Below are 13,553 nucleotides of genomic sequence, written 5' to 3' on the forward strand. Positions count from 1 at the left end.
CAGTAAAGCAAGAAAAACAATCAAGAATCCCAGAAAAGTGTTAGAAATAGCCCACGTTAACATATGTAGCTTAAGCTTAAGCCTAAGGTTCATGAAATCAATAATTTGCTAGTAACAGATGAGATTCATATACTGACAATCTCTGAAACTCACTTAGATAATACCTTTGATGATACAGTGGTAGCAATACATGGTTATAAGATCTACAGAAAATACAGAAATGCCAAAGGTGGAGGTGTGGCTGTTTATATTCAGAACCACATTTCTTTAAAGCTTAGAGAGGATCTCATGTTAAATACTGTTGAAGTAAAATGGCTATAGGTTCATCTGCCTCACCTAAAGCCCATTCTGGTGGGAAGCTGCAATAGACCACCAAGTGCTGACAGTCAGTATCTGGATAACTTGTGTGAAATGCTTGATAATGTATGTGATATCAATAGAGAGGTATATTTATGTATATTTTCTGGGTGATTTAAATATTGACTGGCTTTCATCAGGCTGCCTACTCAAGAGAAAGCTTAAAACTGTAACTAGTGCCTGCAACCTGGTTCAGGTTATCAATCAACCTACCAGGGAAGTTAAAACAGCACAGAAATGAAATCATCAACATGTATTGATCACATCTTTACTAATCCCGCATAAATTAGTTTGAAAGCAGTTTCCAAATCTATCGGATGTAGTGATCACTAGGAAAACCAAAGTTCCAAAGGCTGGGCCTAATATAGTGTATAAGAGGTCATACAATAAGTTTTGAAGCGATTCCTATGTTGTTGATGTAAAGAATATTTGTTGGTCCGTGGTGTGTAATGAGGAGCAACCAGACTCTGCACTTGACACATTTATGAAATTGCTTATCCCAGTTACTAATAAGCATGCACCCATTAAGAAAATGACTGTAAAAATGGTTAAATCCCTGTGGATTGATGAGGAATTGAAAAACTGTATGGTTGAGAGGGATGAGGCAAAATAAATGGCAAATAGGTCTGGCTGTACAATCGATTGGCAAACGTACTGCAAATTGAGAAATCATGTGACTAAACTGAATAAAAATAAGTAGAAACTACACTATGAAACAAAGCTAAATTATATATTTTGGGCAAAAAGGCAAAACTCTGGGGCTGTTTTGTTAGACTTCAGTGCGGCTTTTGACATTATCGATCATAGTCTGTTGCTGGAAAAATGTTACACCCCCTGCTATATTGTAGATAAAGAGTTACCTGTCTAACAGAAAACAGAGGGTGTTCTTTAATGGAAGCCTCTCCAACAAAATACAGGTAGAATCAGGAATTCCCCAGGGCAGCTGTCTAGGTCTAGGTCCCTTACTTTTTTCAATCTTTACTAACGACATGCCACTGGCTTTGAGTAAAGCCAGTGTGTCTATGTATGCGGATAACTCAACACTATACACGTCAGCTACCACAGCGACTGAAATGACTGCAACACTTAACAAAGAGCTGCAGTTAGTTTCAGAATGGGGGGCCTAAATATATATATTTTTTAACTACAAGTATTGTATTTGGGACAAATCATTCACTAAACCCAAAACCTCAACTAAATCTTGAAATTAATAATGTGGTATTGAGCAAGTTGAGGAGACTAAACTGCTTGGAGTAACCCTGGATTGTAAACTGTCGTGGTCAAAGCATATTGATACAACAGTAGCTAGGATAGGGAGAAGTCTGTCCATAATAAAGCGCTGTGCTGCATTCTTAACGGACTTGCAATTGGCTCAGAACGGGGCAGCACGGCTGGCCCTTGGATGTACACAGAGCGCTAACATTAATAATATGCATGTCAATCTCTCCTGGCTCAAAGTGGAGGAGAGATTGACTTCAACACTACATTTGTGAGAGGTATTGACATGTTGAATGCACCGAGCTGTCTGATTGAACTACTGGCACAATGCTCGGACACCCATGCATACCCCACAAGACATGCCACCAGAGGTCTCTTCACAGTCCCCAAGACCAGAACAGACTATGGGAGGCGCACAGTACTACATAGAGCCATGACTACATGGAACCAGATTCCAAATCAAGTAACTCATGCAAGCAGTAAAATTAGATTTAAAAAACAGATACAAATACAGCTTATGGACCAGTGGGGACTGTGAAGCAACACAAACATAGGCACAGACACATGCATACAAACACACGATAGCATACGCACTACACACACACGTACACATGGATTTTGTGTTGTGGATATGTGGTAGTAGAGTAGGGGCTTGAGGGCACACACTTAATATGTTGTGAAATCTGTTGTGAATGTATTGTAATGTTGTTAAAAATTTATAACTGCCTTAATTTTGCTGGACCCCAGGAAGAGTAGCTGCTGCCTGTTGTGATGTGCAACTCTTTTAGCGTAACTATAACAGACAGAGAACGCTCTGAAAACTGCCTGACGCCCGGTGTATTTGGCTGCTCCCTGGTTCGCTCATCTGTACTCCGAAACCCGTTTCTGGAATCCTGAACTGAACAAATTTCAGCAGATGTGAAAACCTTTGAGCGACGGCCAACATCTCCTAAACCAAATAAGCAAGTCCAAGTTTTTGGGGAGAGGCTCACTGCTGAGTAGCTAATGATGCAAGGTTATTTTTTTCTTCTGCACTCCTCCGCTACACTCCCCCCATCCCCTCCCTCTGTTTTCCCTCCAAAATCTGTGTGTGATATAAAGAACAGTTCATGGCAGGCCCACAAGGTTTCCGTGAAAAATTTTACACCATGTTTTAATATGCTCCTCTTGGTTTTATGGGTCTTCCCAGGACGAGGATCTAAACAGGGAGATTTTCTCAAGAGGCATTGTTTTCCTCCAGCTTGAAAAGTCGGGCTTATCCTAATGTACATTTCAGGTGGGTTGTGTGTCTGTGTGAAAGTGTGGGAGTTTAGAGGTGGAGGGAGGAGATAGGCGGGAAGCATTAACGTGGGTTTTTATGACACAGAGGGACAAAAATGCACCTTTTGGCAGGATCTTGACGGATATTGTTTGAGGCATGAGAAACAGTATGCAGAGACTTTTGTTATGATGACTTACCACAGAGCAGATGTTAAGATGTCCTGTGTCATACAAATGAAACAAGCAACAATCTCTCCCTCCTTATCCACTGAAAATTATGGCATTTGACTTCCCCTCAACATCTAATTACATTGAAGCATAATCAGAATTAAAGCTAGAGCCGCAACAGGGCCATTTGATTCTCCCACTGGGGATTGGGTTGCTGTGTAATGTCTCCCATTAGGAAGGAGAGAGGAGGATGATTGCATTGTACCACAGATAGAAGAATGAGCCAGATGTCTCACAGGATGTATAAATCTGAAGCATCCGTTTAGAACATCTTCTCACCACCAAATATGGTGATGAGAGGAAGTCCAGTGGTGGGAAGTGGGAGTAGATGGAGCTAAATGAAACTTGGCCGACACTCTGCTAATTCTCTCATCGATTAAACATTCAATCTCAATACAGTTTTCTGTTCCCAAAACTAAAATATGTTACGAACAGAGTGCACTAAGTTTTGTAGACTTCACTTGACCCTTTCTAAAAGGTTCAAAAAATTGCATTGTTTAGAAGGAGTGCAAGGGCGTTTTTAGTTATAGCACATGTGCCCTTCAGAGTAGGCGTTCACTAACGGAAATATGCAAATACAGTACATGCTAGAACGCGCCAATAGAATCTTGCTAGCTCGTGCTTGGCTCTGCCCACCTCCTTGCTTGTTCTGCCCGCTATGCTTCATTTGTTCCCATTGGAAACAATGCCAATGATATACGTATCTTGGATTAGTTATCAGTATCTTTGATTGTACAGGAGCAGAACACTGGGTTCTGCTGGCAGTCTTGATGTGATTATCTCATGTTATGAAAATGCCTGGCACCACTGTTAGGGCTTCTCAGGGCTACAGTGGGCATGCTGTGTAATGATGATGTGCCTAACTCTTGATGCCAGCTGGGGCCATGACCTTTGACCTAGCCCTGAGGACAGGACAGGCCAGTTGGGAGAGGCCTGCACTGGGATGGAGGGATGAAATAGAAAGGGCAAGGGGGTGAAGGACGGCCACCCTCTAGAATAGTAGGGTTATAGACCACAGGCTAGATAGCACCTCTTGGGTTGTCAACAATGCCTCTTACCATTCTCAATGATTTGTTGTGACCAACTGTCTTTACTGGGCGTTGATCAAAATGAAACTGGCCCATTCTGTTCTCTGTAAGAACACAGGGGAGCTGAGTCATAAAATAACGTATGCCTGCCTTTCTCTTATTCTTCACTGGTCTTCTCCTCCCTCTGCCATCCCAGCCCCAACTGAGCAGGTCTTACATAAGACTAAGGTACAGTATGTCCTTAGTGAGATATTGGACACCTGCCAGTAATAACAGACACATCACATCTGTCACTTTCCAGCTTGTTTAAAAGGCTGCAGGTAGATAGCGTGTAAAAGCTAACACTTACATGACTGTATAATGGCAGGCAGAGAAAACATGAACAAGCAGTGGAAAATGAAGCAAGGTATAGTGAGTGTGGTTTTGGGGTTGGTTGTTATGCACTCTCAAGTACCCTGGTGTGTCTAATGAAGTACAATGATTATACCCAGCTACCTTTAATACCTCCACGGGGCCTACTACTTGACCTGCTATCCAAAGACATACATGGCTTTGCTGCTATCTCGGTCACACCTAACATCTTATATAAGAACGCCCCACAGAAGAGTTATCTACATTATGACACTACATGGAGAATTCTGTGGGACTGCCCTGAGTGATAGGTCTAGCCATCAGATAATGCAGGGAACACTAGGCCCTATAACAGGTCGAAATTATATGTCATGGTACAAATGTAGGAGGACCCACAATTGCCTTTATACCTGTAATAAAAAGGTGTCATGTCAGCCAATAAACATTAATTAATGTGCCCATGTGCCAGGTAGCTATGGGCAATGCCCACCAGGGGGCAATCTTATTTCAGCCGCCTCTCTTACCTGGACTGTACCAGTGAGGTGTTTTATCAGTCCAAGACAGAGGAACCACCACAGAGTTTAGAACATGACTGAATGATTTAGGTGGGAGCTAAATCTGGTTAACAGTGGGCTAAGTCTAGCTACGTCTTTCTCATTATGGATGGGGTGTTCATCTCATCTGTGTTTGCGTTCTTGAGGTTGCGCCTAAAACGGCTTGGGATCCAAGTGTACATACAGTACGTAATGTGAAGTCTACAAGAGTCCTGAAAAACAGTCGACCTACACAAACACATCTGTTTCTTATAGTAAAAGTGTCTTCTCTTTGGTCTGGGTAATACCATTGGTTGAACTTACACTACATAAACTACTGCAGTTTAAGATAATTCATAGGACTTACTACACTCCTGCCCGAATGCATGTAACGCACCCAGAAATGTCACATCTCTGTTAAAGATGCAAAAATCACAAAGGAACCCTATTACATATGCTGTGGTCCTGTGATAACCTGACACCATTTTGGGATAATGTACTGTATGTGCCATCATTTCATTGTGTCTAGGAATTTATATCCATCCATCTCCACAATTATGTCTGTTGGGAAATGTAAATATTGGTGATTAATATCAGAGTAAGTTTTGTAATCTAAGTCTTGCTGCAAAAATAACAAAGTGGAGGACTGAACTATCTAGTGATACTGCTGGATTTTGTCAATTATAAAGTTAAACAAAAACCAGAAGTGTTTGACAAAATGTGGAAACCATATGTTGATCACCTTGGAGAATGTGTTGTATAGTGGGCATTTTGTTTTTGTGTTGTGTTGTTTGTGGGGTGCTGTGGAAAAACACTAAAAAACAAATTGTCAAAAAACAAAACACTAAAAAGAACCCCAAAAAAAGACAACTACAACTAAAAAGAAAAAAAGAACTAAAATGAACTTCAAAGCTGTCTGGGGCTGTATGTAGCTCCTTAGATGTTGGTAAACCAAACATGTCATTATCAAGAATGTGGACACCATTAGAGTGCTTTGGAAGCCTGAATCATCCCAGCAGTATATTGGAAGGGATGTTGATCGATCATGGCCATACTATGAGAGACCTCTACTTTCACAAGAGTTCCAGTAGGGACTGTAAAGTCTTACTTTAAATGGATATCTCCTCTGTCCCAGTCTAAACAAACCCCAAAGTCACAGCAGGAGCTTACAGTTAGAGACAATCTTCTCCTCTGCGAAAGGCCTATTCCACATTTGTCTGTGGGCACTGCTATTTTCCACTCTTAACGACTGCCTGCAAATCCAGCACAAGGAATTGGGACTGAAACGCCACAAATAGTTCAGAGACAGTTTAAGAGGCAGTCTACAGAGTTTACAGCCTCTTCAGTCCAATCACTATACTAACTTCAAAACTAATGAGAGACAGAGTCAGGGAGAAAATCACATTAGAGAGATAAACAGTTGGGAATGAGGAGGTGATATTGTAAATGCACGTATAACTACATTGTTGGTACAACCATATCTGACGAACACTTTCAAATAATCCAAATATATTTCCACTTGCACATGACAAAGGAACATAGAGAGGGAACACACAGAGTTAAAGAGGAGGGACATCAATAGTTGATGTTGGGGAATCAGAGAGCTGCTCTTGTGGAAACGGTGCTGTGGTGTATCACATTGTCCCCCCGGCTTTACACTTGGCAGAGCAACTAAAGGCCTGGCTGACATAGGGGGTGTTTACCAGGGATAATCAGTCATAAAGGCCCCAGCGCACAATGAGGTCCATCTCAAGGCACAGTGTCATTTAAATGTCCCCTGAACCGACCTGCTGAATTAAATATAAGGTGGCCCAGACAGAGAGAGAGAGAGAGAGAGAGAGAGAGAGAGAGATGGATAAAGGCTTCCTTCTAACTCCACAGGGGCCGAACAAGAATACTTTCAAGCTTGCAACTTGTCGGTTTCTCTCTCAATATTTTCTCTTGTTTAGTCGGTTTCTGTCTCTCATTGTTGTTTTTGAGAACCAGGACATTGGTAGCGAGTTCCATCCCTACATACGTATCACTCGGGGGAAATGTAAGATGTTTACTCGCAGCGTTGACGCGTGTTGAGCTGCTTTGAACCTGGGCTGTGGGAGATGGCTGGCATTAACATTACAGTAGAGAGACAGAGAGAGGCCTCTCTGACAGCCCTCTCTTGGCAGCCCACTAATTACATAGTGGAGATGTGGATTATTGTCAAAGTGAGTTTGACGCAGGTAAACTGCCTCCTGATGGTTCGGTGGAACTCTCACCGTGAACGTGCGACACCTAAGTCTTTAAGTGTCGATGAAGTGACTCTGCCCTAATTGTCACAGCCACATTAAGGGAGGCCTGTTAAGCTTGTCAAACATGCAGCACTGGGTTTGACAACATCAAAACGTGTGCTGAGGAAAACTGTCCCATCTATTCCCGCTTTGGTTGCAAATGCTCCGGAATTCACACTGGTTTATTTTCTCTGCCTTTGTGTATATTCTTGAAGGCAAATCTCTTGATGGCAGATCTGCACTTTCCGTGGCACACTTTTCAAGTCACGTCTCGCTTTACTTTGTGAACTTGAAATTAATATTCAGGGAGGGATATTCTGCATAAATGAACAGAATGTTACTAGGTTATTATTCAGTGGGATATAATTTTGACAATACTACATGCTGTACCAACAGCATAGTAATCAGACCACGCCTTACAGAGTCTATAAAAAATGTCTGTCTTCTCTTTGTGCATTCCCTGAATAACGTTATCTCTAGGGCTGTGTGCATCAGTGTACTGTGTCAGGGACTGTGTCAGGATGGTCTGTCGTATCTCCCACCCAGAGGGAAAGGTGAGACCAGGTTTCTATCAACACCTCACTCCCTGTGTGCACCAAGGCTTCATTGTGTGGCAGACAGGGTGCAAAATACCTCCCGACTGCCTTCCTTTGCTATGTTAGATCCCACCGAAAAAGCCACATCTCAGACTGCCCATCTTAATCTTTTATTTTTATTGCTTTTTCTTTGCAACTCTGCCTAGAAGGTCAGCATCCCGGAGTCGCCTCTTCACTGTTGATGTTGAGACTGGTGTTTTGCGGGTACTATTTAATGAAGCTGCCAGTTGAGGACCTGTGAGGCGTCTGTTTCTCAAACTAGGCACTCAAATGTATTTGTCCTCTTGCTCAGTTGTGCACCGGGGCCTCCCACTCCTCTTTCTATTCTGGTTAGAGCCAGTTTGCGCTGTTCTGTGAAGGGAGTAGTACACAGCGTTGTACGAGATCTTCAGTTTCTTGGCAATTTCTCGCATGGAAAAGCCTTCATTTCTCAGAACAACAATAGACTGACGAGTTTCAGAAGAAAGTTATTTGTTTCTGGACATTTTGAGCCTGTAATCAAACCCACAATTACTGATGCTCCAGATACTCAACTAGTCTCAAGAAGGCCAGTTTTATTGCTTCTTTAATCAGCACAACAGTTTTCAGCTGTGCTAACATAATTGCAAAATGGTTTTCTAATGATCAATTAGCCTTTTAAAATGATAAACTTGGATTAGCAAAACACAACGTGCCATTGGCCTCTGTAAGCCTATGTAGATATTCCATAAAAAATCATCAGTTTCCAGCTACAATAGCAATTTTCAACATTAACAATGTCTATACTGTATTTCTGATCAATTTGATGTTATTTTAATAGACAAAAAATTGCTTTTCTTTCGAAAACAAGGACATTTCTAAGTGACCCCAAACTTTTGAACGGTAGTGTATATACTGATATATATATATATATATATATATATATATATATATATATATATATATATATATATAGGGCTGAACCAGGCCACACTCTCTTGCTCTGTAGTGAACTGTAATAGCATTCACAGGCCAGGCCAGGCTGCCAAACAGTTGCCGTGGCAGCGGGGGTAAACAAACAAATGCTGTACCATGGAATGCAGGAAAATAGTTACTATAGAGTAACTCTGCTGCTGCAGTCGTCCCCTGTCCAGTGCTCAACACTCACATACTGTATCTGGAGGCTTTGCATATCATTAATTGTTTTCAGCTGTTGGACCCGTTGTGGGTTTTTCCTGGGGTCGGACCTTAGTAACATAGTTAGCAGGACTGGAGACCAGGCCACTCTCTGTGAGTGTCTGTTCTGGGTTGAACTGGGTCATGTTTGTCCACATGATTGTTGAGGCGCTGGGTAACATCTCGGCCTGACTTACAGACTCTTGATCTGTGTTTGATCTGAACAGTTGGGACTTCAATTGACCATAGCAACGCAGACTTCAACACACACAACAAACAACACTCCCGGCACGCGTTGAAGTGGATCTGGGTCGGGGTAATACGCTTGAGGAAATGAGACCGGCATTTTTGCAAAGCGGTGCTGGAAAACGATCAGATTTATCTCTCACGTGAATGGAAAGATCGCATATCCATAGTTACAATCAAAACAAGGCTTTATTCCAAGGTTTGACTGCCAAATCTATGCTGATATTCTGTAGTACGGCCCATTAAACACCAATTAATATCATCATACATAATGCCTTGGACATTTACATACACTTCAACCCAAATTGCTTACACAGAATTTCCCACAGAGTCTTTGTGAAAATGTATTGTTATGTAGCAACCAGTCTGTGTAGTATTATTGGTTGCTAGCAGTGGCACAGACTACTACAGTATGTCGCATCCGTCAAGACATCCATTGAGACTTCTTTATACAATGTCTATGGACACAGCTGGAGGCTTGACTCTTGATGCAGGATTGGGATGTGATTGTGGAGCCAAAAGACATGCAGCACGCACACACACACAAACACACACACACACACACCGAACGAACACATCCATCAATCACCAGTATCACCTGCTAGAATAACAAGCCTTTCATCTAATTGTGGCAGCCGGAGGGCTTCGGTTCCACCAGATAGATATCAGTAGTTGCACAACCTCTTCCCATTGTTTTGACTGCTGACGTCAACATGACCATAGAGAAGATTATTGGGGGGAACAAGATGTGCCTCGCTACTGTGTCTGCTATTATGGGAAGCGTTTAGGCACCATTAGCTGCCCATTGTCCAATGTGACTGATGTGTTTGGGGCTCCAGATATGCTTTCAAATGTCTATTTATTTACTGAGTGGGTTCTTAAATAGAGTGGGGAATGTGGGAAAATGCTCTATGGTCTATAATAAATATCTCAACTGGATAACATGTTTGTTAAATAAGTTATAACGTTAAATAACAAATATGACCACAAAGAAGTGTGGTGGGTGAAATAACATGTATCTTTGGGACTAAATAACATCTTATTCTAGCTACCTAAACACCCTGTACTAACCATGCTAAATAATCAACAGTGTAACGCTATGACAGGTCTGGGAACAGTATAGTATACAGACAGTACTCACCATGCCATGGTTGAGCCACTGGGGTATGAAGTTGTCCAGAAGTCTGGGGTAAACCAGGTCTCTGTCATACAAGTACAGGGCCCAGAACATGGTCACCACAAACTGCAGAGAGACAGGGACACAGAGACATAGGAGACATAGTGAGGACATAGGAGACATAGTGAGGACATTGGAGACATAGTGAGGATATAGGATACATTGTGAGGACATAGGATACATAGTGAGGATATAGGATACATAGTGAGGATATAGGATACATAGTGAGGACATAGGAGACATAGTGAGGACATAGGAGACATAGTGAGGACATTGGAGACATAGTGAAAATATAGGAGACATAGTGAGGATATAGGATACATTGTGAGGACATAGGATACATAGTGAGGATATAGGATACATAGTGAGGATATAGGATACATAGTGAGGACATAGGAGACATTGTGAGGACATAGGAGACATAGTGAGGACTTAGGAGACAGTGAGGACATAGAGAGACATAGTAAGGACATAGAGAGACATAGTGAAGACAAAGAGAGTAGAGACAGTGATGACATCAGTTACATGAAAAGAAGATTAACTATCAAACAATCATGAATCATAAAGATAAACAATCATACAGATAATCCTAATAGAGAAGATCAAATGTTTATGTAAGACACAGCAATACAGCTTACATTTCTCAGATAACCCATTCATCAAAAAGTAATGTTTAGGATTAATTCAAAGTTAAACTTCGCTGCACTTCACATAGACATATTGGTTGAGAAGTGGAAATGCTATGATTGAATATTGAAACTATGTGTGGTGGGTCTATAAATATAATAATATGCCATTTAGCAGACGCTTTTATCCAAAGCGACTTACAGTCATGCGTGCATACATTTATTTTTGTGTATGGGTGGTCCCGGGGATCGAGCCCACTACCTTAGCGTTACAAGCGCCGTGCTCTACCAGCTGAGCTACATGTGACACACATACCATTACACACACAAATGAACATCACCTTGAGCCATGTCATGGCACACACCATCCAGCTAGGCACTGTCATACAGTATATCACCCTATATCCCAGTGGGCAAAACCTGGTTGAAAAGACGTCAGTATTATGTTCTCAGTGGTGGAAAAAGTACCCAATTGTCATACTTGAGTAAAAGTATAGATACCTTCATAGAAAGTTACTCAAGTAAAAGTGAAAGTCACCCAGTAAAACACTACTTGAGTAAAAGTCTAAAAGTATTTGCTTTTAAATATACTTAAGTATCAAAAGTAAAAGTAAAAGTATAAATCATTTCAAATTCCTTATATTAAGCAAAGCAGATGGCACCATTTTCTTGTTTAAAAAATTTACGGATAGCCAGGGGCACACTGCAACACTCAGACATTATTTACAAAATATGCATTTGTGTTTAGTGAGTCCGCCAGAACATAGGCAGTAGGGATGACCACGTGTTCTCTTGATAAGTGCGTGAATTTCACAAAATTCAAAATGTAATGAGTACTTTGGGTTGTCAGGGAAAATGTATGGAGTAAAAAGTACAATATTTTCTTTAGGAATGTAGTGAAGTAAAAGTAAAAGTTGTCAAAAATATAAATAGTAAAGTAAAGTACAGATACCAAAAAAAACTACTTAAGTAGTACTTTAAATTATTTTTACTTAAGTACTTTACACCACTGTATGTTCTTTTATGAAAACTTATTCTGGTCGCAAACTTGTTGAAAAATGATTTTTTATTTTTTAATGTATTTTTACTGACCAGAATATGTCATCTTCTTCTGACCACCATACGACCAGTTGGTCATAATTGTGACCTCTATCTGACCAGCTGGTCATAATTCTGACCACTATATTATGTGCTATATTACAATGCCTTCAGAAAGTATTCACACCCCTTGATTTTTTCCACATTTTGTTGTGTTACAGCCTGAATTTTTATGTTGTGCCACTGGCCTACACACAATACCCCATAATGTCAAAGTGGAATTATGTTAAAAAATATATAATAAAGGAAAAGCTGAAATGTCTTTAGTCAATAAGTATTCAACCCCTTTGTTATGGCAAGCCTAAGTATGTTCAGGACTACAAATTTGCTTAACAAGTCACATAATACCTAATCTCTGTACCCCACACATACAATTATCTGTAAGGTCCCACAGCCGAGCAGTGAATTTCAAACACAGATTCAACCACAAAGACCAGGGAGGTTTTCCAATGCTTCGCAAAGAAGGGCACCTATTGGTAGATGGGTAAAAAAAAAAAAAAAGTGAAAAGAAGGAAGCCTGTACAGAATGAAAATATGAATTATGTTTGTAATATTCAATATGTTTGTAATAAGGCACTAAAGTAAAACTGCAAAAAATGTGGCAAAGAAATGAACTTTATGTCCTGAATACAAAGCGTTATGTTTGGGGCAAATCACAACACTGGGTACCACTCTTCATATTTTCAAGCATGGTGGAGGCTGCATCATGTTATGGGTATGCTTGTGCAAAATGTGCAAATATTGTACAATCCAGGTGTGCAAATGTGATGCGTGTGATAGAAGGAGTCAGGCGCAGGAGAGTAATACGCATCCAAAAAGTTTATTCCGTCGATAAACAGTTGCGCAAGCATGCAACAACAACTCCCTGGCAAACAACAAGGTAAGGGTAGCTCAACCGAGCTACACACAGCTCACAACAAACAATCACCCACACAGACAAGGAAGCAGAGGGAACACTTATACAATGACAAATTGGGGATAAGGACCAGGTGTGTGTGATTAATTAGACAAGACAAGTGGAGTGATGATAAATGGATCGGCAGCAGCTAGTAAGCCGGTGACGACGAACGCCAAAACCTGCCTGAACAAGGAGGGGAGGCAGCCTTCGGGGAAGTCGTGACAGCAAAGCTCTTAGAGACTTACCCAGGGGTGTGAATACTTATGTAAATTAGGTATTTCTGTATTACATTTTCCATCAATTTGCAAACATTTGTATAAACATGTTTTCACTTTGTCATTATGGGTATTGTGTGAAGATAGTTGAGGAAAGAAAATATATTTAATCAATTTTAGATTGAAGCTGTAACACAACAAAATGTGGAATAAGTCAAGAGGTATGAATACTTTCTGAAGGCACTGTATATACTGGTCATAGTTAAGACCTCATCATAACCTGCTAATGACCACCTGATTACAGATTATTACCTACTGTAAAAA

The 13,553-nt window shown here is 40.9% G+C and overlaps 1 protein-coding gene across 5 annotated transcripts in view; it reads right to left on the reverse strand.

Moving 5' to 3' along the window:
- The window catches only part of LOC121548912 (androgen-induced gene 1 protein), a 59,357-nt gene that overhangs the window by 15,149 nt on the left and 30,655 nt on the right, over positions 1 to 13,553 (reverse strand). For 3 of the 5 annotated variants that reach the window (XM_041860570.2, XM_045210244.1, XM_045210245.1), the window contains one exon: positions 10,357 to 10,458. The exons of 1 other annotated variant lie outside the window; for it this stretch is intronic. In XM_041860570.2, coding sequence (XP_041716504.1) covers positions 10,357 to 10,458 — 102 coding nt within the window. Of the gene's footprint in view, positions 1 to 10,356; positions 10,459 to 13,553 lie in introns of those variants that run through there. One more of the 5 variants, XR_005996717.1, reaches the window with a different exon arrangement.

Source organism: Coregonus clupeaformis, chromosome 33 (assembly GCF_020615455.1).
Source record: "Coregonus clupeaformis isolate EN_2021a chromosome 33, ASM2061545v1, whole genome shotgun sequence".
Lineage (NCBI taxonomy): Eukaryota > Metazoa > Chordata > Actinopteri > Salmoniformes > Salmonidae > Coregonus > Coregonus clupeaformis.